The sequence below is a fragment of the Nelusetta ayraudi genome, unplaced genomic scaffold (assembly GCF_046127955.1).
Source record: "Nelusetta ayraudi isolate G7.1 ecotype Tasmania unplaced genomic scaffold, CSIRO-AGI_Nayr_v1 ptg000013l, whole genome shotgun sequence".
Lineage (NCBI taxonomy): Eukaryota > Metazoa > Chordata > Actinopteri > Tetraodontiformes > Monacanthidae > Nelusetta > Nelusetta ayraudi.
Window position 1 is genome coordinate 3,800,709 of NW_027466063.1, and position 24,427 is coordinate 3,825,135.

The 24,427-nt window shown below is 46.8% G+C and overlaps 1 protein-coding gene across 1 annotated transcript; it reads left to right on the plus strand.

The window, feature by feature from the left end:
- Nucleotides 1-249: 249 nt before the first annotated feature.
- On the plus strand, nucleotides 250-12,204 carry dmrta2 (DMRT-like family A2). The gene is made up of 5 exons (XM_076022921.1): nucleotides 250-590; nucleotides 746-784; nucleotides 878-979; nucleotides 9,399-10,033; nucleotides 10,464-12,204. Exons 4-5 carry the CDS (start codon nucleotides 9,559-9,561, stop codon nucleotides 11,384-11,386), a joined length of 1,398 nt encoding a protein of 465 aa, XP_075879036.1. The 5' UTR covers nucleotides 250-590; nucleotides 746-784; nucleotides 878-979; nucleotides 9,399-9,558; the 3' UTR covers nucleotides 11,387-12,204.
- The last annotated feature ends 12,223 nt before the right edge of the window (nucleotides 12,205-24,427 follow it).

A 24,427-nucleotide genomic window follows, 5' to 3' on the forward strand; every position in this document is an offset into this window, starting at 1 on the left:
TTGCTGGGTGTTTCTTCCCCCCCTCTGATTCTGAAGGGAGAGGTGGGAGTGGGAACGACAAAGTGATTAGATGGTATTAACAGATGCGTGATGAAGTTGGAGCCTGTGTTTCTGCGTATATTTTATTTTTTTAAAAGAAAGGCGACAGGTTATAACTGTTGTATTTAATCTGCTTAGGGTTTTGACGATGTTTTCATGAACTTGTTGGTGTGAAGAAGACTTTGCCTCGTTTCATAACTGAAGTCTTTAATCCCCACGTTTGAATCTTTAAAAAAATTCTTCGATAAATTTAGGTTACAGGGAATGAAAATCATTTTTTTTTATAATTTATTATCATCCGTATTAGCGAGACCATCACTTCCTGCAGTGTTTATCCTGTTGGATAAAGTCATTTTTCACCACCTGCCGTTCACACGGAGACGGGGGTGAGTATGTTACTCAAGCATCCCGAGTGTTTGTCAGTTTCTCTGTGGCTGGCTTTGTTTCTCACGCGAGGACCGAGTGGATCTAATGTGCTCAGCCAGTCGTACTTCCCCAGGGCTCGCCAGACAGGAGGAGGTGTTGCTCCAGGCGGCAGCAGTGGGGAGAAGGTGAGTGGGAAGCGGCACGGCAGCGCTGACTCATTCGTCAGCAATTAAAGAAGTATGTGTCAAAATATGTCCAGTCTCATTTTTGTAAAGAGGCGAGAAAAAAAGAAAACCCATGGAAGCTTGTTGAAATTCTGATGTTCCTTTTTTCCGCTCAGGTCCTCCATGACCCTGAAAGTCCAACCTGAAAATAACAAGTGAGCGAGATGAAGAATTTATTTCATGAAATGGTCAAAAACGTTTGAGTCGGCTTTGGTCATACAATCATTGTGTGGTTGATTCTTCTCCAGCCTTCCCAGGGTCACTAGAGGTCACCCACACTCTGGCCCGCTGCTGCTGGACTCTTGGACCAGCTGAGGAGCCAAGTGTTCACCAGAACGAGCCTTCGACAGGTAACAGCTTTCAAACCTTCCCTGCACATCTGGCTGCCAGGCGAAAACCACTCGAGCGTTAAACCGTTTCCTGATGACACCAGAAAAACAAATCTTGTCTGAACTCATATCTGCAGCTGCTTGTGACGGATCACGTGATCGGTCTCAACCTCTGTAGTGAGCAAAAAATTGTATTCATTTAAGAAAAAAGATGCAAATATGTGTAAAGAGAGAGCTGCTAAACGTTTGATTCTATCATGGAAGACATTTAAAGCGTGTGTGTGTGTGTGTGTGTGTGTGTGTGTGTGTGTGTGTGTGTGTGTGTGTGTGTGTGTGTGTGTGTGTGTGTGTGTGTGTGTGGCTCAGGTTGAGGGCGGCCAGCGTGAAGCCTTGACGCAGGAGGAGGAGGAGGAGGTGGGAGGACAGGTGCATTTCCAAGGAGGACGTTGCACATAGTGGCGCTCCGCTCAGGTGTGACATTCCACTTTCTGTCAGCAGCTGGGCGTTTCTTGGCTGAATGTGCACCGGCATGTCGTGGCTCTCTGCACAACATGATGTTGATGATGATATTGGCCCTTTTTTTTTTTTTTAATGCATGACTGAACTCTCGATTGGCTGCTGCTGCTGTTCAATGGTGCAGAGTTAAACAGGAGCGGGGGGGCGGGGGGGGTGTTCGAAAGAGGATCTTTCGGAAACCTATTTTGTCCATTTTCCTTTGTTGCTATTTTAAAGGTTAAACACGTTCCATGTTCAACCTTGTCATGGAGAGGAAATTAAGCGCAGATAATCAAATTTCCCCTTTTCGCAGATGCTAAAAATGCATTTAACGGCTGCTAATCTGAAAAATTCACCCCGGTGGTGAGGCTCATTTACATTTCTTTTTATTTCTGATTTGCATTTTTCCTCCCCTCCTCATTCATCCGTGTTTGGACTGTGTCTGTTTTTTGAAGGTATTAGCCAAACTCTGGCTGCTGGACGTCTCAATCAGTGCCCTCTATAAGCTTTGGCCCCTTAGATATGACACTGAGGCTGCTTGCTTGGCTGGCTGGCTGGCTGGCTGGCTGGTTGGCCTGGGAGGGGAGGGGAGGGGAAGGGGATGAGAAAGTGTTTGTGTGGTAATGGGCTTACTGCCTCCGAGCCGACTCTGTAGCGGCGGTGGCAACATCAGGTTGCTGTCCTGATTCGGCGCCGTGACAAAAGCAGCAGGGGGGGTCGGGTGAGGAGGGGTATCCGCGATGTTTGAGCAGCTCCGCCGGGGTCAAGAATGCAGCTCGGCTGGCGAGGGAACAAAATTCCGGACACAAGCGATCTCTCCTCCCTCCTTTTGATGTGGGACGGGCCGGGCCGAGATCTCCGAGGACGGCGGCTCCTCGGATCCCAGAGTCTCCGCCTGTATCCCAGACTGGCCTAACCTGGAGGGTCACCCCGAGTTTACTTTCTCAGAGACGCCGGCGCTGCCCCAAAGAAACAGAATCCAGGCAGCTTAAACTGTTGGGTGGGCACAAAAGGCAGGGAGGAGGATGGGGGGCGGGGGGGGATCTCTTCTCACTCTGTCCACCGTACTGTTGGCTATTAACACAATCGGCAAAAGAAGACTCGTAATTTTTTTAATGCATCAATACAAAACGTTTTCCCCAAACGGCCATGTGACCTGGTCTGCTTAATTTGCCCTTTAAATAGCTTTTTTTTCCCAGTTCATCTTTTTCTGTTGAAGAGTTAACAAAATCATAAGATCATAAAAATTAAAATCAGTGCATTACAACCCTTAACCTTTCAAACTTTAATTGATTTTTTTCAGTTGTTTTCAGTCTCATCCTTTTCTGTTGATGGATCTAACAATTTATAAGAACTTTTTTTTTTTTTTTTTTTTTTTTTTTTTAATCAGTGAGTTTCAACCTGCTGGAAAAAGTAACAGACGTGACAGACCACCAGTAATCAGGGATAAAATGGAAACAAATTATCCACACACGGAACTCACTGACTGACTGACTGACTGACTGACTGACTGACTGACTGACTGACTGACTGGCCTGTTTCCTCTGTTTGCCGGCTGTCTGCTGTGTGTCGGCCCCCAGAGGTCAGCACAGTTTTATCATGTTCATATCACTGGCAGCAGCGCAACAACCCCTCTCCCCCCTGCTGTCTGGGAGTTCTGCTCACTCAAATAAATAAATAAATAAATAAATATTGTAGCAATTAAAAAAATGAACAACACAATTAATTACTTTCACTTATTTTTAATTCTGTGAGTTTAATTGTGATTTTCTTGCATTTGATGTAGTGATTATTAGATTAAAACACCTGAAATAAATTTTTAAAACAGGGCCAAACTCCTCTGCAAATAATTTCCTCTTTTAGTCTTCCTCTGCCTTGCAGTAGAATATTGCCCAGAATAATTTAATAACACTTTGATCATACTTATATACTAAGTATTAACAACAATTCAAGGTAGAGCATTTTTGTTGTTAAAAAAAAACCAAAACATTTTGAGATAATACAGCTACTTTTTAAATTCCAGTACATTTTGTTGAAATACATCTTTTAATTTGAAAATGAACTGTGCAGTGGTGAAGTCAGTGGGCCTTAAACACCTTCAGCGGTTGTCCGGACTGATGCTGAGGGACGGTGGCACCTGCTTGCAGAGTTAAAACCCGTTAAAATGTGCTCAGCATTTTGCCTGCTTAAAATATGCTGTTAATAAAATAAAATAGAGGAATTAAAATGCTACATTCTGTGTTTATTATTAGTTACAGTTGTAAATTTTGTTTTGTCGATTAGCGTGACAAAAATCTAAAAGATATAGTACTTTTATAAGAAAATCTACTGTTTGCCCATCGTCACTATAATTAAATACAGTTATGTGATAAAGGTTTTCCTTTTAATTCCAGACGCTAACAGCTTGGGCTACTCATGTAGTCTTATACCAAATATGGACAATTACTGAAACTGGCGGACAATAAACATTGGTTTATTAACGACTTAAACATGTGACCTGCGCTGGCCTGTGTCGGCCCGTCGCTCCGTTCAGAAGAAAGCCGAGGTATTGGGATTATCAGCCGCTGGGGATAAAGCAATAAATGGACCAGTGGGCTCCGTGCTGAAGGCTTGGGGTGGGGGTGGGGAGCAATTACAGCTTCATATTAATTGTGTTTTCTCTCCAACTCTACACACACACACACACACACACACACACACACACACACACACACTGGTGACATATAGGAGGGCCCGGTCTTTGTGTCCAACACTTCAAGTTTCAAAAACAAGGCCAATTGAAGCGGCGCGGCTCAAAGCCGGCGCCATTGTCGGCGAACACATTGAGTTTTGATTGGGGACAATGGTGTTTCTCAAATTTCTTGCAAAAAGAAAGCCATACTCCATCTGTGATCTCAATGAGCGCCTATTCATGGGCTTCCCTTCCTTTCTGCGCCATTCGCCAGTGGAGAAAAGAAGGCAGATGTGGAGGGATCGAGCTGGGGAGAGCGCATTTTAATTGGCCGCACTCTGTGTGTGTGTGTGTGTGTGTGTGTGTGTGTGTGTGTGTGTGGGTCTGTCCTCGCTCCCTCTGCCACACACACACACACACACACACACACACACACACACACACACACACTATAGGCCCTGCAGAAGAGAGAGAGCACAATAATCTCGCCATGTTGATGAACACTTGTAGCCCATTCATTAAACAAAGATAATCCCTGCCAACCCACCTCCAGGGCACAAAAACGTCATCCAGTAACCCCCCTCCCCTACCACCCATCACCACCCCCCCCCACTCACTCACTCACACTGTGTGTTGTTGTTGTGGTGGTGGTGGCTGTTGTTGTTGTTCTGTGTGTGTGTGTGTGTGTGTGTGTGTGTGTGTGTGTGTGTGTGTGTGTGTGTGTGTGTTTGTGTGTGTGTGTGTGTGAGGGAGCCTGAGAGCCCGCCAACAGCTTTGGCAGAGTGCGGACCCCCACTCACATCTATGAAATATTTATACGCCGCGGCCGGGTCACCCCACTACCCACCCCCACCCCGCCTCCGCCTCCTCCTCCTCCTCCTCCTCCTCCTTGCCCTCCACCCCCCCACATTTACAAATAATTGTTAATCTGGCGGGCGACGAGTGACGCCCGGGAGACTCTTCAGATCAAGTGTTTGCAGCACATGGCCTGCTGCAGCCAAACCCTCTTCACAGCAACTGAGGGCCCTGCTCGAGCCTGGAGTGGCTGGCTTCACCGTCGACGTCTCCAATTAGCTCGGTTTATTGGCATTTAATTTATATGTTTGGAAAAAAAAAAAGTTTTTCCCCTTCATAGCGAATAGAAGCAAAGTCCTGCTTATAATTGTATCATCATACCTTCATACTATCCCAACTTTAAAAGCTCCCATCAACACTCCAGTGCAGCGGTGTCATTAATATTAAAAAAATGAAACTATTTTGCTCCGCAATAAATGCCACTATTGGCCGAGGCTGGTTTTTACCTTTCTGCTGCAACTGGTGCCCTGTTAGGATGGATTGTATTTAGTTTTCCCCTTTTGCATCCCTTCAGTATTTTTCAGTTCAAGTGAAACCATATTATGTGCGACAGATTATTTGTGATTAATGAACTTTTAGATTTTTTTAAATGACAATTAGGTGTATTTATGGTGTATGTATGGACACATGGTGAGCAGAATTAAAGAGGAAGCAGATTTTTTTTGTGCTTGTAGAACTTTGACTATCTCAGAACATCTGGTGCAAAAAGCAGTTGTATTTTGCACCCACCAGTATTTATTTGCTCTTTTTCCACCACTCATTTTTAAAATTTAAAAGATCAGCCTGTTTCCAAAGCCCTAATAATTAATTGAATCTGAAGAATTTTTATGGTCACATTCCAACATTATGCCCCCTGGTCAGATATTTATTTTTCATGCCGGGGTCCTTGTGTGATTAATCATCCAAAGAAACTGAACCAATACAAACAAAAACTTCTTAGATCTTCAGAAAAATAGCATTGCAAGTAAGTCAGGCTATTTCAGATTCCTGCGGGCTTCACTGACACAGACGCACATTGAAGCTTATCAAAGTGCGTTCTGCTAATCCTAATATGGAACTGAAATGTTTTAACTATTGAGAACCACTTAAACATCCGTTCTAAATAGAAGCACACAAATCCCGTCTCCCAGATGTTTCGCCTAATTAAAACCCAGCCCTGATTTTTTTCCCCCCTGCCTCTCCTCCCTTCTATCCTCACCCCTCTGCGTGTTTTTCCTCGCCTCTAGCTCCATCCTCTCCTCTCCACTCTTCCTGAGAGGAATGTCTGATCCCGGAGCCCGGAGCTGGTGTGAAGTGGCAGGTTAACAGCCTCTCTTCAGGCTCTCTATAAGCCCGGGCCCTCACACTCCGATGTGCCCGTCAAGCGTGTAAATACTCGAATGAAAAACACCCCCGCGCGTCTCTATTCTCCTCGGCCCTCTTGTCTAACTGCTACTCTAACCTCTGCCGCCTCTGTGCGCCGCAGCGGCCGGCTGCGTGCGGGAGAGCGCGGCAGGAGGGGATCCGTGCCCGGGCGGGGCAGCGGCGGTGGGAGAGGCCGCGGCGGGGGTGCAGGGGCAGCGGAAACATGCTGCTACATATGTCGGGTCAAGCATGGCCTTTGTTGTCATCTTAAAAGGGTGTTAAAAACCCACTCGTCTGTATCCTTCCTTGAATGAAATGAAAGCATCGCCGACGCTTTTTTCTCCTCTTCTCTTTTTTGATGCATAGGCCTAATGAAGTGGTGAAAGAGAAAATTCTCCGCAGTGCGCAGCAGTCACTCGTAATTGCGCGGGGGGCATTTTTAATTGGCCCGCGGGGAACAATGGGAGGACATAATCCCCCATCAAAAAAGCATATTTTGCGGGATGAAGGGGGAGTTTGTGTTGGTCTTTGCGATCTTTTTTTTTTTTTTTTTTTTTTTTTTTTTTAACAATTCACGCAGGCACTGATTTGATTGATCTCCAACGCGCTACAATAGTTTAAAAGTGCATTTTAATGATTAACCAACCAATCATTTAATTGGTTTATTTTAAATTACACCATTTTCTAAAGTATTGTTTCGAGGAAACGCAACCGCAAAAAGTTGACGCATGACTCTCCAACCATGTGGCCACCAACTGCACTTCTCCTCCACTTTAGCGCACTTTTCGTCGTCGTCGTCGTCGTCGTCCCCCACCGTATGAGGATGTGAATTAACAGGCCTGCAAGTCTCTCCAGCAAGAGGACCCATGGAAGGCCTTTTCTTCCGCAGCTTGCAACTATCACTTTGCAGCGAAGGGACGCACGCTCCCTATCCCCACGCCCCCCCCAACCCACTCCCTCTCATCCAAGTGAGATCTACGCCCGCGCAGATAATTACTTTGAATGTCAAAAAGATGTAGTTTTAATATCGTCTCCATTAGCCCGTTGGCTAGGTAATTAAGGTGCAGATGACAGCGGCGAGGGAAACAGATGGCATTTGCTTACAGTGATTCAGAAAGTAAACAATGAGCCTGGAAGGAGGGGGGAGGAAGGGGAGGAGGAGAGGAGAGGCAGGGCTTCACTCCCCCATGCAGCAGCCATTTCTTCCTCTTCCACCAGCTTCAACTTGTTGTTGTTTCCCCCCGCTAAGACTATTGTTTCCGTCCTCTGAGGAGCCGACTATTGTCGATATCCGCACAGAAGGGGAGCGAAGGGGGGAAATTAGAACTCCCAACTTTTTTTTTTTTTTTTTTTTTAATTTCAAATCGCTTCGTGTGTCACGTAACGCGGCGAACAGGTGAGGAAGCAGGTGGTTTTTTGCGCCGCTTGCCCTTTTGTCGCTGCGCACTGCACAATCCTGAAATCTCTCCATACCGAAACCGCCGAGGAGGCAGCGGGAGCGCCAAACCCCGCAGAGCACCGGGGAGATTTCAGAGAATTTAGAGATAAGACGGAGGAGAATTATTCACGCTCCAATTGTCGGTAATGACTTGTACAGAAAAATTGGAATGAAAGACAGGGGGGGAAAAAACAGGCCCTCGGTCAGCCTGAAAGTTCTCAATTTTTTCCCCCCTCAAATTAAATAGTTATTTATTTGAAACTGAATGATTCCAGCCCCGGAACCACCAAATAAAGTATTAATTTACTTCCATCACAATTACACGTTTGAATTATTATGAAATGATAAAAGAAAAACAGAATTTATAGCAGGTACTATTATATAGTTCAATTTTAAAATTTCTGTAAATGTCTTGCTTTATTTTCTATTTTTACAACAACAATAAAAATACAAAAGTCTCTTTAGTCTGTGCGCTTTACTTAAATTAATTAAATTCACATACGCAAACACTTTAAAAAAAATGCTGACGATGTGTCGTGTTAAAATTATTAAAACGCATTCATGAATATCAAAAACTTTTTTAAGAAAATAAAGTCTTAAAGCCAAAAAGAATTGTCTCGTTGCATTAAAAGGGAATATTTTATGCCGCACGCTCTTTTAATTTAGGAGCTATAATGACTTCAGGCAAAAGTCTTTGTCACATGGCTCCGAACAAAAGCAATGAAAAATAAATACCGTATTTTTAAAACCACATTTCATGACATGGAGCCTCGTGTTTAGACCAGAACACCAAGTTAAAGTACTCAGTTAACACAGTAGCCGAGCGCTGTGTGAAGTCGATGCTCAGAGCAAATATAAACTTATTTATCTGACGGGTCGATTTTTCCAATCTATCAAATCAATAAAATTAAATATACTCACCTCTCCAGCAGACGTGTACAGTCAATCACTGCCTTTCTCAGGAACAACCAGCATTACGTTCTAAACTATTCCACAATAAAAGACTTTCACTTTTTAAACACGTCGCTGAAATGTAAAAAAAATAAAAATAAAATAAAAAGATCACTGACTCATTTACCTGTAATTGTTGGAATTGTGTCGTCATTATAAGCTTCAGCATCAATCACTAAAGCTGCATGAACCGAGCAACACGGACTATTGTGAAAAAAAAAAAAATCTATAAAATTCCTCTTTTTGAGGCGATGCACAAGCATCGATTTTCTCCTTTCCGGGAACTCCCTTCACATTCTTAACACTTGATATTTGGAATAAGGAACTCAGGTGGAGACAGTTGAAAAAAAAAAAAAAGTAGAAGCAGGCCAATCAGAAGGCTCCTTTCCTCTTTGGCCAATGGCAGGCGCCACATTGTTGTCAAATTTGTCTAATGAAAACGTAGGAGCAACAATAGAGAGGGGAGAGAGGGGATGTGTATCCAGTGACAACTCTTCAGGAAGTTAGTGTCTCAGGCTGCGCCGAGTAACAACCTCCACTACACTCCTCCCGGACCGGCAGTGATGCTCGCTGCTCGGGGCTGCTGCTGCCGCTGCTGCTCCTCTCGGATCTAAAGTCACACTTTTTCCTCCTTTATTTCTTCCGTCAAATGCTCGACAGCAGATTTCTGTTTCTTTTTTCTTTAGGCTTAGTAGGCTTCTTCATTTTTAGAGCAGACATAGGATGTTTAGAACCTATCGGCTGGTGTGAACAGCTCAGCCCGAGTCCCCACTAAAAAACAGAACTCGATCGTCGACAACTTTGCCTGACAGTTGCAGCCGCTTCACCAAGCGAGGAGCGCGGACCATGGATCTGAGACCGGACCTCCCCACCGTCTCCACCGCCTCGCAGGTCCACCCGAGCGCCGCCGCCGTGGCCGCCGCCGCCGCCGCAGCCGCAGTCTCCATCCCCGTGTCCATGGCCGGCAACCTGCTGCGCGGGCCGCCGCTGCTGCTGCGCGCCGCCGACAAGTACCCGCGCACGCCCAAGTGCGCCCGCTGCAGGAACCACGGCGTGGTGTCGGCGCTCAAGGGCCACAAGCGCTACTGCCGCTGGAAGGACTGCATGTGCGCCAAGTGCACGCTGATCGCCGAGCGGCAGCGCGTGATGGCGGCGCAGGTGGCGCTGCGGCGGCAGCAGGCGCAGGAGGAGAACGAGGCCCGCGAGCTTCAGCTGCTCTACGGCACCGCTGAGGGACTCGCCCTGGCCGCGGCCAACGGCATCATCCCGCCGCGGCCCAGCTACGAGGTGTTCGGCTCGGTCAGCAGCGAGAGCAACTCAGGTGGGTGGTTGAAGAGGTGTTAGGACAGCACGTGCTCGGTATATCGTAATGATGATAAATTGTTCCGTATAATGTCAGTGTGATAGGTGAAGTTATGAGACATGCAAACTGACAAATGTTACTTTATTTTTGCATTGATACGTTTTTAATTAAAAATGATTTGCATTGCTTTACAATTACGATGACATTTGGTGATATTGCACTTAGTTAAATTTTATTAGGTATAGATTAATAAAGTATCTATCTATCTATCTATCTATCTATCTATCTATCTATCTATCTATCTATCTGTACCCTCGTTCATATACATCTTTTGTTTTTTCTATTGACACAATATGAATAATTAAAAAAAAACAAAAAAAAACACACACACACATGTTAACCCCCCTTTTAAACTGTAAATCTTTTTTGTTTTTAAACGTGTTAACAGATTCCAGCATACAGAAGTATGAGCTCTTTCCAAAGGGCCAGATGTCCGGATCTGCAACCCCTCAGCCGTCCTCCGGCAAACCTACACCGGCTGAGAGTGACTCAGCCCCGGACATCTCCTCCCCGGACGGCCGCCACGCAGGCTCGGGCTCTGAGAACGGCGACAGCGAGTCCTTCGTCGGCTCCCCGGTGTCCAAACCCCTGAAGGACGGAGGAGAGACGCCGGGCTCGGTCAGCTCTCTGGGCTCCGACTCGGGCTCCGAGACCGACAAGGACGAGCAGGAGCCCTCGCCCTCCGCCGCCTCTGCCGCCGCCGCATCGCGCCACATGAACGCCATCGACATCCTGACCCGGGTGTTCCCCAGCCACAAGCGCAGCGTGCTGGAGCTCGTCCTGCAGGGCTGCGGCAAAGACGTGGTGCAGGCCATCGAGCAGATCCTCAACAACAGCGGCGCGCACGGCTCCAGCAAAAGCGGCCCTGACGAGGCGTGGACGGCGGAGAAGATGCTCCAGAGCGCGCAGCAGCACCACCACCAGCCGCCGCCGTCTCTCGTCTCCACCACCACCACCACCAACGCCCCCACCAGGCCCATGTTACCCGGAGCAATGACCCTGAGCAACCGCTCTGCCTTCTCCCCGCTCCAGCCCAACGCCCCGCACTTCGGCGCCGACCCCAGCACCTACCCGCTGGGCACCCACCTGGGACTGAACCCGCTGCGGCTGGCCTACTCGGCGCACAGCAGGGGACTGGCGTTCATGACCCCTTACTCCACCACCGGGCTGATGCCCACCCTGGGCTTCAGGCCCCCGGTGGACTACGCCTTCAGCGACCTGATCAGGGACAGGACGATGTTCCACAAGGAGCAGGGCTACGCCGGCGGCCTGTACGGGCCTCTGGTCAACAACACGCCGGAGAAGCAGTGAGAGACTGGCGGGCAGCACCGGCCGCGTAGAGAGACACATTCCGTTGTATTTGTAGCCACAAGTGTTGAATGTTATGGCGAAGAAGAAGAATGAAAAAAAGAGTCTGTGATGTGTTTTTGGTTACAAGCCGCTGTATATAATAGAATTATCTGGCATGTAATCAAATTATCCGAGGGTTAAACAAATTAAAACTAAACTGACTTATGTGTAATTTTCGGTAATAATTTCCTGTTTGTGCACAAAGGTTTAGACGGGCCAAGATATGCCATTAAATTAAAATAACATAAAGCTAAAAAAAAATATATCAATAGATTCCAGCATAAAAGAAAAATGAAAATAAACCCAGAAGCACAAAATACGAGACCACAATGTTATACTTTTATGACATTTACATTTCATATGTCTAGAATAAATTGTTTATTTTGCAGGTGTGGTTTTTACGAGAAAAGTCAAACATTTCTGCTTAATGAAGCTGATATTTAAAGTCCACTCTACATAAGGGAAAATTAAGTTATTCAGACCTGTAGCTCGTTAACACCATCTGCTGATGTAAAAGTTGACTAGTGTGTAAACAGACTCCCTCTTTATTCTATCCATGTATTGTTTCACTCTTGTTTTAGTTCGTTTACAACCGCCTGTATTATATAAATATGAATATTGCATCGGGTAATATGCTATGCTATGTTTGACTCTTCGGTTTGCCAGCTCCAATATTTTGTGACAACGTACTGCATCAAGTCAATTCCTCCTCAGATGTTCCAAGCTGTGCCGTCACATTGTATGACTATGCTGAAAATAAATGTTATTTTAAAGCAAAATCCGGAAGGAAAATCCCTTTATTTCCTCGCAGCATGAAGGGCGACGTTCTTATTTCGAGGCAAGTTGGCAATAACTGTTTTTGAGCCACTGTCCAAGACAAAATATTATATAAAGTATATAAATTATATTAAAAAAAATATATTTGAAAAGGGGGGATTATTGTTTACTCGTTTCGTTGACTGCAGCTGTACAATAATTAAGATAAAACGTGCAGATCGAAGTTTCTTTTCTATTGATACCGGAACAAGGAAAAAAATTACAAAAAAAAATAAAAAAAATAATAACAATAAGTTTTAATATCACCGTGTGGGAGTTTTTTTTTTTTTTAATTAAAAAGACAAAGGTTTGCAAAATGTAATAGAAAATTCCTTGTAATTTTTAATCTTTCCAGGTAGGCGCTATATTTTACGGGAAATAAAATTAATAATTTAGACCCCTCTCCCCCCCCCTCTGCATATTTTTTTGTCTCTAAAAAAAGAACATTTAAATACATATATCTTTTTTAAACTCCTTATTTCACTTAAAAACGTTCAAGACCGCTTCCGTACGGCTGACACATGTTAATCTGTTTTTAATTGGTCTTTATTCACTTTCTGATAATCCAAATGAATTTTATTAGTCACGTTGCATTTTTCGTTTCGACGTTGGAAATGAAAAACGATTATATCAGGGGAACGAGGAGCAAACATGTCATGTACCTTTTATTTTAATGTAAACGTACATTCGCCCAATGACACAAAACGTGGCAATGACGTTTCACAACATGGTGGACGGTTTAAGATGGATAAGATAAAATTGAAAACACGAGGGGTATTATGTGGTAGTTTTCCCGCCATCAAATCGTGAGAGGAAACAGTCCTGCGTCACTGTGGTGGTCGAGCTGAAGGACCAGCGAGTTGCTGCTTCACCGCCACTGAGGCGCTCGAACATTCTGCACCCTCACACACACACACACACACACACACACACACACACACACACACACACACACACACACACACACACACACACACACACACACACACACACACAGTGCGGTGGCGCCATCTTCAGGCCAGTTAGCCTTATTACAATTTTTTTTTGTCACGCCTCCACCTCCATTGGCATCTGCGCATGCGTTGATAGCTGGCTGGCATTACAGCGTTTTAACGATCTTGGATAATAAATACTGTCCATCCAAGCGCCTGGATGAATGGAGACACATCATTTAACACGAAAGGAAGGAATATTTCTACGATGCCTGTCGTCATGGCAGGTAGGCCAATCGAAAAGCACCTCTGAATATACTTTACAAAGTTAATAATGACGGCGAAGGGTAAAACGGTGCAGGAGGTGTCTCGTAGGGTTTGAACTCAGTCAGCCATCGTTGCCACCTCACGTGCTAAACGAAGTGAAGGCTGTTCCGCATGTCGAGCTACAAGTGGAGGGGAAAAAAAGGCCACTAGATGTCACTATAGTCTAGCAAATAACCAGTTGTAAATACTGCCATGTTTATCACAAAACATCAGATTTTATTTCACTTTTTTGATCTAAGACAGCCACACAAACACAGAGCTGCGCCAGGCAGTGCATTGTGACCTCAAAGTCTGAGGTATTAAATACAATTTGCAAGTCTTATCAATGAGAAATATTTTTCTTTTTCTATACAGCTTTTACATTATAGAAACAATTTGTTCTGTTTAAAATAGATATTGTTCAATACTACTACTACTACTACTACTACTAATAATAATAACAACAATATAATAATAATAACAATAATAATAATAATGATAATGATAATGATAATATGATGATGATCATTAGTAGTAATAGAAGTAGTAGTAGTTGCAGTAGTCATGTTAATTGATGCACCAGGTGACTGTGATTCTAAATAGACACTGCCCTCTGCTGGCCATTACTACGCAGCGCATCAAGTAAAAGCCTTTTTGCATTGTCCTTCGTGCCAAAGCAAAGCAGCAAAGTGTTTTTAACACTGTGTTTCCAGCAGCTGCTTGCAGCTTCTTCTTCTTCTTCTTCTTTTCTCCTCCCATCTTCTGATCTGCACTTCGTGTTCAAAGCAGCACATTGCTGCTGGTGGTTGATAGTGATGTTGGAAATGGAGCCTGGAGAGGAAGAAAGGCAGGAGGAGGCAGAGGCATCCACTTGGACAGAAAATGATGGTCTGCTGCAATGAATTCAAAACACTGTTTTTCCACGCTTCTCTCTCTGTGTTCACTAATGAATAATTAGACACTGGCAGATAAATGGCCCCAGGCTCTGAGAGCGGAGGGAGGGAGGGGGGGGGGGAGAGAGAGAGAGAGAGAGAGAGAGGCAGGGAAGAGAGAAATCCATTTAAGTTATTACTTGATACATAAAACCTCTTTTTCATTTTCACAGCAGCTGCTTAGTTTGCTGTCAGGGTTACAAATGGATAACGGCAAAACAAGGCGACGTGACAAAAACAATAGCGCGCATTCTGCACCAACTCTGCATGGCTGCTGCAGAGAGCAGCCAGCCAATATTCCACAGAGACAAACGCTGCTCTGACAGCAAAGTCCTGATCGGCAAAAACAACTTGTCTCAGTCAACAGGAGCTCAACTTGGTGATATTGCCAGTCGTTTTTTTCTTCAGCAGGGCCGCTCCTGTGATGAAGTAGTGACAAAATCATTAAAAACTAACTTAAAAATTAAACCAAAGTCACTGGGGCCCCCCGAGGCTCTGGGGAAGGTGGGTGGTGGGGTTCTTTCTCAACTGGGGAACTCTGTCGCCCTTCGCTGTCTGATAAAATGTCATAAAGTGTGAGGGAGTGTGACTGTGGGAAGGCGCGTGTGTGTGTGTGAGCGTGAGCAGTCAGGTGAGGAGTATCGAACGTGGGCCCCTCACTGTATGCGTTAATAACAAAACACCCTCGGATGGTATTGATCCGGGAATCTCATTCCGATCTGTCCTTCGAAGGGTCTCTTCATCATTCGGCCCCTGCGGCGCCCTCCCCCCATTCACCCTCACCCAATCCTCAGCCACCCATCCTCACCCTCCTCAGCTTTACATCATGCCTCCCATCATTTAATATCACGGCATCGTGACTATGTTGGGGGGGGGGGGCAGATTGTGTTTTGGTCTTGGAGACGCCTGCTTTGTTGGCTGGTACAAATCAGATGCTGTTGCTCTACCGATGCAGGAGTTTATTTGAAATATTTGATCTACCCTTCAAACATTGAAAAGCTCCTGCATGGTCATTTACCCACTCATGCAGAAAAGTTCCACGTCTGTGCTCGTGAATGAACCCGGCACGTCAAGAGTGACAAGAGTGAATCCTCAGAACTGAGGCACTGAGGCAATTTGGATCCCGGAGTCCTCGGAGTCAAGACGAGGCTCTTGCGTGCTGCTGACTCAGTGAAAAGACTCAGAGACTCGCCAGATGATGAGCTGTCAATGAACCTGAACTTTTCAAATCTGTTCATTCCAAATGTCCATCAGCAGAGAGGTTTTAGAACAGGGGTGTCAAACTCAAATACACAGTGGGGCCAACATTGATATTAATAGGAAAAGTCTTCTTACAGATATAACAGTGAAGGCCAGCAACTCTAGCACTGATTTTGTATTTCCTCACGGGCCAAATATAATTACACTGTGGACGAAATCTGGCCCGCGGGCCAGAGTTTGACTCCTGTGTTTTCGAGAATGACCCTCCCAGGCCCAATACTGGCCACGCCCCCTTTTTATTTCTTCCTTCTACGTTCAGATTGGAATACTGAGGCAAACCGGATGTGCTTTAGCTTGGAGCTTTGCAGGATGGATGTGCAGGATTTCAGACCAGGAATCTCAGCAATCCGTGTCCACGGCAGTGCTGGTCGACGTGGTCACTGCTGGGGCCGTGCACAGATATTGCAGCATCATTTTTATGGTAATATCTTTACCCCCCAAAAAGACACCGGCCACCAGTATGTGTGCACCAGCAGGCTGCTGATGCTGCTGCTGCTGCTGCTACGCTTGGCTGTTCCCAGGTAATGGAAGAACAGCATACAGCTGCGAGCTTGATGGAGAAGGCAAAGCGGTGAAGGAGGCGGATCAGGAGCGAACAGATGGGCGACTTCTCCCACCAGGACCTCCTCTTACGTGACCCACCTCCACTCTGGCCGTCAGCTCACTCCTCTTGCAAAAACAGCAGATATATGCAATGTGCTTTATACACTGAGAGGCATATAGAGTGAGTGAGGGAGTGAGTGAGTGAGTGAGTGAGTGAGTGAGTGAGTGAGCGGCGGCGGCAGCCGGTGCCAGCTAGTTATCTGTAGCTCGCGAGTATCCAGATGGCCTGTGTGTATTTATAGTGTGTTGGTTAAATCTGCCGCTGTTGGATCCACAAACACCACGGGCTCCTTCTCTCCGCGCAGCAATTAAAAAAATGCAAAAAAAAAAAGAAAAAAAGAAGGAGCAAAAAAAGCGCATCACAGCTGATGTTGGCTGAAAAACACATAGAGACAAAAATGTTTTTAAAGAGCGCCAAGTGTCAACAAAAGGAAGGAGGGAAGGAAGGAAGGAAGGAAGTAAGGAAGGATGCTCGTCGGCCCATTTGAGGTCACATGACCAGAAGAAACATCTGCTTTTAAAAAGCGACCAGGAAGGAGAAGCTGCCTGCGTCTGATGACAGCGGGGATGATAATGTGACAGGTGTGCAGGGAGGGAGGGAGAGAGGGAGCGAGGGAGGAGGAAAATGAGGAAGAGTGTGTGTGTGTGTGTGTGTGTGTGTGCACATGGTGGGTGGTGTTTTGCGCACGTGGCTGCTGGAGGAGACGTTTTGGTGCGAGAGTTTGAAAGAATAAACGGACGTCAAACTGTGCCGACGCAGCGTGAGCTCACTTAATCTCCTGGAGTAGAGAGTGTCAGTCAACACTGCCGGGCCTGATAACGTGCGCCGCAACGTGAAACACTCACTCGCTCACTCACTCACTCTGTGTGTGTGTGTGTGCGTGCACGTGTGTGTCCTGAATGCTGTTTGTGTATTGCGTACACATCTGTTGCTGTGTGTGTGTGTGTTTTTGTGTCCATGAAATCCTACAGGAAAGTGTGTGTGTGTGTGTGTGTGTGTGTGTGTGTGTGTGTGTGTGTGTGTGTGTGTGTGTGTATGTTTGTGTGTGTTTTTGTGTCCATGAAATCCTACAGGAAAGTGTGTGCGGCTGTCTTGTCAAGCATGATGTGCTTCCAACCTATCAGTGTCACACACACACACACACACACACACACACACACACACACACACACACACACACACTGTCACGCAGCACATCATTGTTAAAGAGTAACATCCTAAATTTAGACTTATTGTTTGATCTTCACTCCCACACACACTCAACTACTGGATTTTAATGTTTTTTTCTTCTCTAGGCTTATTTACTGCTGCTGTTGCTGCCAAGACTTAGCAAAGCATGTGAGCACGTGAGTGTGAGTGTGTGTGTGTGTGTGTGTGTGTGTGTGTGTGTGTGTGTGTGTGTGTGTGTGTGTGTGTGTGTGTGTGGCACCTTCCAAAATGTTTAACACTGGCCTGAGTGACAGAAGTAGGTCTGAGAGAAAACAGCTCTTCCCTTCTTGGCTCTATTCCTCCTCGGCAGCTCTTCCTCACGACATCGTCACCATCACTCTGCTCTCTGTCTTTCTTCCCTCCTTTTTTTTGCTCTCTCTCTCCCTCTCTCTTTCTATGTGTGTGTGTGTGTGTCTTTAGCCACATGCACGGAGTAAGACTCATCAACGGAACATTAAAGATGCTTCCCAGCTGCCAAGAGGATGCACGCGCGCACACACACACACACACACACACACACACACACACACACACACACACACATACGCACACACACACCACACACATGCACACAAACCACTTATATGCTTGCACACGCAGGAACAGAAGACACACAGACACAAATGCTTTAAGTACCCATGCAAAAAACTTAGACACACACACACACACACGCACACACACACACACAGACACACACTCACATGCACGCACACACTCCCCAGCACCCCCCTCGGGAAACCTTACACAATTACGGCTAGAATGGGATTCATTCTCAGCCTTCAACAACTCATTAACTGCATATTGCAAATCGTACATTTCAGCAGAAAGCATTGATGGGGAACAGCGAGAACGGGGGCTTTGGGAGAGGCCAACATCATTTCAACGTGTGCTCAGAATTTATTAGCATATCACAGAAAGTAAACTGCATGTATATTACATGTGCCGGGGATGTGTGTACGGCAACAATAAGCGCGCGGAGACCTGCGGGTTAAATATTTGCAAACGCGCAGCTTATTTCCACTTAATCGGCGCAAAAAGACTCAAAGACGGCGGAATATCTTATTATGACAATTTAGATAAGTTATTAAGTATAGATGCAGCCTCATGCATTGTATCCCAAACAGAGAAGGCGGGCTGAAAAACACACACGTCGGGATCTTTTCTTATGTATATTGTGTCATTCGATCGTCCTTGGCTTTGCACAACAAACACTGGATCTCTCGAGAGCAGTCAAGAAAAAGACACGCAGACAGAAAAGCTGTGTTTTTTAAACTTTTGGATTCTATTCCCCCCCCCCTCTCTCATTTTAATTCTGTTGCTCAGTGGTTTGTTTAGTCCAAAGTCACGGAGGCCTGAGGGAGGCAGCGGGAGCGACAGCTGCGGTCATCGTTCACCGATGACATTTTGTCTTCTTTTTCTCTCAGTTTTCCTCGACGGTTGTTACGTCCACTCACAGGCCCGGGCTGCAAAAATCCCAGCAAGTCTTCAAAGGAATCTCATCTGTATTCAACTAAACACAGAGCTTGTCGAGCGCACTCCAAACCAACAGGTGGCGCCATCGTGTCTTGGTGCAAGGACATGCTGACCAATGAAAACGGAGCGTTACAGGAATGTGATTGACAGCCACTGTGCAGCACAAGAGTGAGTTGTGTTTGTGACATGGATGTATTATAAGAACTGGATACTGGACTGGCAATATGGTGGCATGCCGACTTTTCCCAGTGGCCACTCGAGGGACTGCAGCAAAAAAAAACAACCCCATGGACCGAAAAGGTTTTTTTTTCCCATAGACCGCAATACAAAAAGGAACACCTTTGAAACGGCTGACAGGATGACTGTGACCTGAAACGCGATTCATAGCAAATCTTTCTATTGTAGATTTTTCAGTTATGGTAGTATTTTAGTCGTTTAAAAAAATGATAAAGACCAGAAAATCACCAGAAAAGAATTTATTCCCAGCGTGACGTCATGACGTTGTACGTGCTGCTGTGTCTCAGCTCGTTCTGATTGGCTGCATCCTGACACGTCTGTAAGTGCCGTTCTCCAGAATCGCTCTGATTGGCTACAGAGGCATGATGGTAAGTGACGCTACTGTGCACGCTCTATGGGCCCATTAATGCGGAAGTCGGCGTCTGCGCTGGGTGAGCAACTCCATTGAAATGAATGGGCCACCATCTTGGACTCTGGGGCTTTGGTTTGTGGGCTGAAGTTGAGTAGGTTGAGTTTGGAGTGGAAGATGATCTTAATCTCCCATAAGGACGAGTTTTATCTCAGACATTATGCATGTTTACTGTCGGTGCTCAGCTGTTCGCTTTGTCTCATCTCAGTTTGCTTTAAAGGTGAAATACATGTTGGGGGCTCCCAGACGATGGAGCCAGGATTCTGAGGTGTGTGTGTGTGTGTGTGTGTGTGTGTGTGTGTGTGTGTGTGTGTGTGTGTGTGTTTGTGTGTGAATGTGTTGGGATTACAGCGGGATCTCCTGACAAGTCTCGGTTAAGTCGCCCTTAAGTTCACTTCAGCCTTCGTTATGTCATTTAGACTCATGACTTGATGACTCGGCTGATCCACCGCCTTGTGCCCTCTGCTGGCAGTAAAGTCACTTCAGTTTAAACAGACCTCACTGACAGTCCTGATACTTCTTTCTCTATTTTCAGCAAAAAATGTCTCTTATCGGGAGTGCAGTTTGCAGTAGAAGCTGGTCCTGAACTCTAGCTACTGCTGTGGTTGTTCTTCATTGTTTTTTTATTATTATTATTATTTTTTTTTTACCAGCACTGAGAATAAATTGGCTTCCCTCCAAGTTTTATTCATTTCAATAATCACAAACTTGTTTTATCATTTGACTTGCTGCTAAAAGGGCTAAATATCCCAGTGCTAATGGGGCAGAAGGCATATTAGTCTGAGGAACGCTCAGTGAAGAATTCCCCCAGCTGCCAGCGAGGAGACGTCTTTTCTGCCAACGCAACAAAAACACAAACACATGGATTTTTATTTCTTTATCTATTTCTCAAATAGAACTTGCCTGATGCTGAATGGAGATAGTCGTCTTACTGGGGGTTTCGGAAATGAGGCTTTTTTAGAGCTTGTATATTTGCCATGCAGTTGGGGATCTTTATGCACGCGTACAGTAGCTACTAGTTTCACGACTGTGACGCCGGATACTCACTCAGGCTTGGTTGTGACAAACTGCTTCGGTTCAACTTTTCATTTTGACTTTTCAGTTGGTTTTGTATTTTGTCACGATGGCTGAGTGACAGCACAGGTGATGCTCACTGTTTCTGTTGACGTCGGCTTGTTTGTTGTATTTTGTGTGAGTGAGATCTATGTGTGCATGTGCTTTGCATCAAGGTTTGAGGTGTTCAGAGATACCATTGTACATGGCATGGTTGTAACCTTTTGTTAACTGAGCTCCAGGTGCCTTTCTGTGGTTTTCTAGCTATTCTGACCTTTGACCCCTGGCATCAACAAGGCCTATTCCTCCCCACTGCTGCCGCTCAGTGGATATTTTCTCTCTTTGGAACCATCCTCTATCAATCCTGGAGCTGGTTGTGATGCGCTGAGAGTCCCAGTTGGTCAGCAGCTGGTGAGACACTCAGACCAGCAGCCCGACTGGCTCCAACAGCCCTGTTCACCACATTCAATGACACCTCAGTCCCCCTCTCCTCCTCACTCTGATGTCGTCTATGAACTTCACTGTGTCGTCTTTACCGCAACCACCTGCCTAAATGCACTGACTTGCTGCCACGCTATTGGCTGATTAGCTGTTTGTGTTAACAAGCAGTTGGACATTTTCACCGCCGAGGGTGGAATCCAAAAAAAAAAAAAAACCCACGACAAGCAGATGGCTGCATCGTGGACTCAAACTCACTCCGGACACCACGGCGAGATGAAACGGGGACGCCGGGAAACACCTCCGACAGCTCACGTCTTGTTCTGCAGCGTGTCTTTCAGAAAGTATTTATGAAGGAAGGGGTTTGTTTTTCCCTCAGTAGGCGTCGTCGGTTAGATGGTTATCAAAGCGCCGTCGTCCTCCTGTGACGCTCCAGCGCTCAGACAGGTGCTTGTGGGTAGGTGCTGCCGGTTGCCGGTCCGCTAGGATTGGAAGTGGGAAAAACAAACTTCACGCACTGACACACACACACACACACACACACACACGCACGCGCACACACACACACGCAGAGTGTCGACGCGAGGGAGTGATGAATTATGTAGTTTTGCTCTGTGGATCTTTGTAAATTGAATTGAGAAAAGTGGGGAGAGCAGGAGAGTGAGGAAGGACAAAGACAAAGAGGGAGAGATAAAGAGGAGAAGAAGAGGGAAAGTGGGTCAGGTGAGGAGGTGGAGGGGGAAGGAGGGGCCGGCCTGTGGAAACATTATTGACACCCCCCACCTCCGCCCCCCCGCCTGTCTCTGACCAGCAATTACACCCCTCCCAAATTATGATCTATACTGGCAGAGTGGAGCTGACCGCGGATGGAGATAGATGGAGATAGATTGAACTCTGCCGCCTCCCTCTCGCCTCTCGCCGTCCCGTCCTCGCCCCCTCTGCCTCTCTCTCGCAGGTTCCGCCGATGGAGACGGATGGCACGGGGCCCTTGGCCTCGGCCCCTGCAGATTGATTATTGATCAGCGGGACAGAGATGGATCGAGGGGGCGGGGAGGACACCGAGCGGCTGAGCCGGGGAGGCAGAGCGCTGGGAGGATTTCCAGGAGTTTTGGCTTCAGGAGTGGGGTCGGGGTGGGCCGGGGGTGAGGGGGCTGCGAGATGAGGGCGCAGCCCTGCTAACGGCTTTCTGTGACCCAGACATCAGCTTAAGAGGGAGCGATTGACTGGGCCTCCGGATTGATGGCCAGGCTCTTTCCGAGATTCCCAGTTTATGGATGATTCCGCCGCAGTTTTAATCGACGTCGTTCGATGTCTGGAGAGAGACGTTCGGAGGGAGCTGCGGAGGAATTCCACCTGTGCTCCTCTTTGCTACCACAGCGCTGGGATTTTTTTTTTTTAGTCCCTAAAAGAAACGAGATGGAGGAGAACTTTGAGAACCTGCTGGGTCACAGCTGTGGATGATGTTCAGTCATCAGTCGTCGCTGCGGCTCTAGGAATAGAGAAGTCTTTCATTGGCCTCAGGGTTCAGGTGCAGAAGTTCATTGGTGCGTTTGGTCAATGGGTGGAGGTTCACCTCTCAGCTCTCAGGTCTTGTGTTTTTGATGATTGTCGGAGGAAATCAGTTTAACCCCACACAGGAAGTTTCTACTTGGAGTAGAACCCTGGACCTTCTGTCGGTGAGGCAGTGGCGCCGATCACGACTCCTTTGTGTGACCCAGAAAATCACTCGGTAATGAGCGGAACTTTCAGACGACAAAATCAGACTGTGTCCTTTTGTTGAGTTTTCCATCTCCACTCCCTCCTCGGACGTTGGACACGACACTAAAAACACTCGAGCGTCAAAGCCCAGCTCCAAATATTCCATCTTTATGGCGACTGGGGGACAGTTTTGCACTGAGCGACAGCCTTTGTGTCGCCGGCGTGCCGATGCGTGGCCGAGGCGGCGCCGACGGCCCCCCCGCCAGACAGATGGCGATCTGGTGGCCCCCAGCAGGCGACTCCTGCTTTACCGCCGAGCCAAGAGGTTAAGCTGCAATCTTCACTGTCTCTCTCCCTGCCTGCTCCCCCCACCCCCCCACCGCTGTCGCTGCACCTTTCATCTTCACTCTGTGTGTGTGTGTGTGTGTGTGTGTGTGTGTGTGCGCGAGCGCACGAGTGTGAGTGTATTTGCGCGATTGCTCATTTACTCCCTCCACAGCCCTTCAGCCTGTGTGAATATCAGTGTGCGTGATAAAGGAACAGAAGGAGGCTGCTGGCTGCTATTTGCGAGTGTGCTGCCGGCAGATACTGGAGGAAATAAATGGCGTGCAGGCAGCTGCCCAGCTCGGAGTTTACGCTGGCTGCCATCACTGATGGCAATTTCGCGGCGATGAATGCGCGGCTTTGAGCGGCATTATTTCTCCTCGCAGTTGTTGTATTAATCTTGAAACGAGCAGCAGAAAAAGGAGGCAGCCGAAAAACGCAGCGGAAAATACGTTTCATTTCGAAAACACGCAAAAAAAAAGAAAAAGTTAGCTGTGGCTCAGCCGCTCTCCCTCTTTGCTTTTTCCCGCTCATATCGGGATCGTCTCCAAAACATCCATATGTGCACCAAACAACCCCCCACCCCGAGGCGCTGAGGGAGTTTGATCCCAGGAGGGGGAATCCTGGTGGAGCAGGAGGACCAGGGGCGGATGAGGGATGGAGCTCCGATAGAATTTAGCCCTGCAGGCTTCAGCCGCTTCCAGCCCCGAGGCAGGTTTGCTAAATCAGGAGTTTTGCGTGTGTGTGTGAGTGTGTGTGCGTGTGTGAAAGTGTGTGTGTACGCATCTATTTTTATCGCCGTGTCTTCCAGAAACACTTGGCAGCTGTTTTTTGTTTTTGCCAGAGCGCCGACAGACTATTGCGCGCGTTCCCAAAGTATGATAGAACATTTCATTAGAGAGCTACGCCATGGAAGCTGCTCTCCTCTATTACGTCACGTTGGCGGTGGGTGGGCGGGCGGTTAGGGATCGTCCATCCACCAGTTTTCTATTACTGCTCCTCCTGCCTGCAGGCCAGGGTGGTGCCGGAGCCTGAGGGAGGAATCACTGTTTACTTAACAGAAAAAGAGGCCGATTATCTTAATGAGGAGCTAAAGGCTAACGCTGCTCTTTAGTTTTTTGCTTGTCTGCTTGACCCTCTGGTACCACTGCAGTGTTTCAACTCAGGTAGTTGTCTCACACTGCAGAATATTCTCAATTTTAAAGGTTGCGGGTTGTACTCCCAGTTTACACTGTCTCCCTGTGTCTGAGTGCGTTTTTCTGGCTCCTCCCACTGTACAAAGACGTGCGCGCAAGGCGAACCGCCACTCTA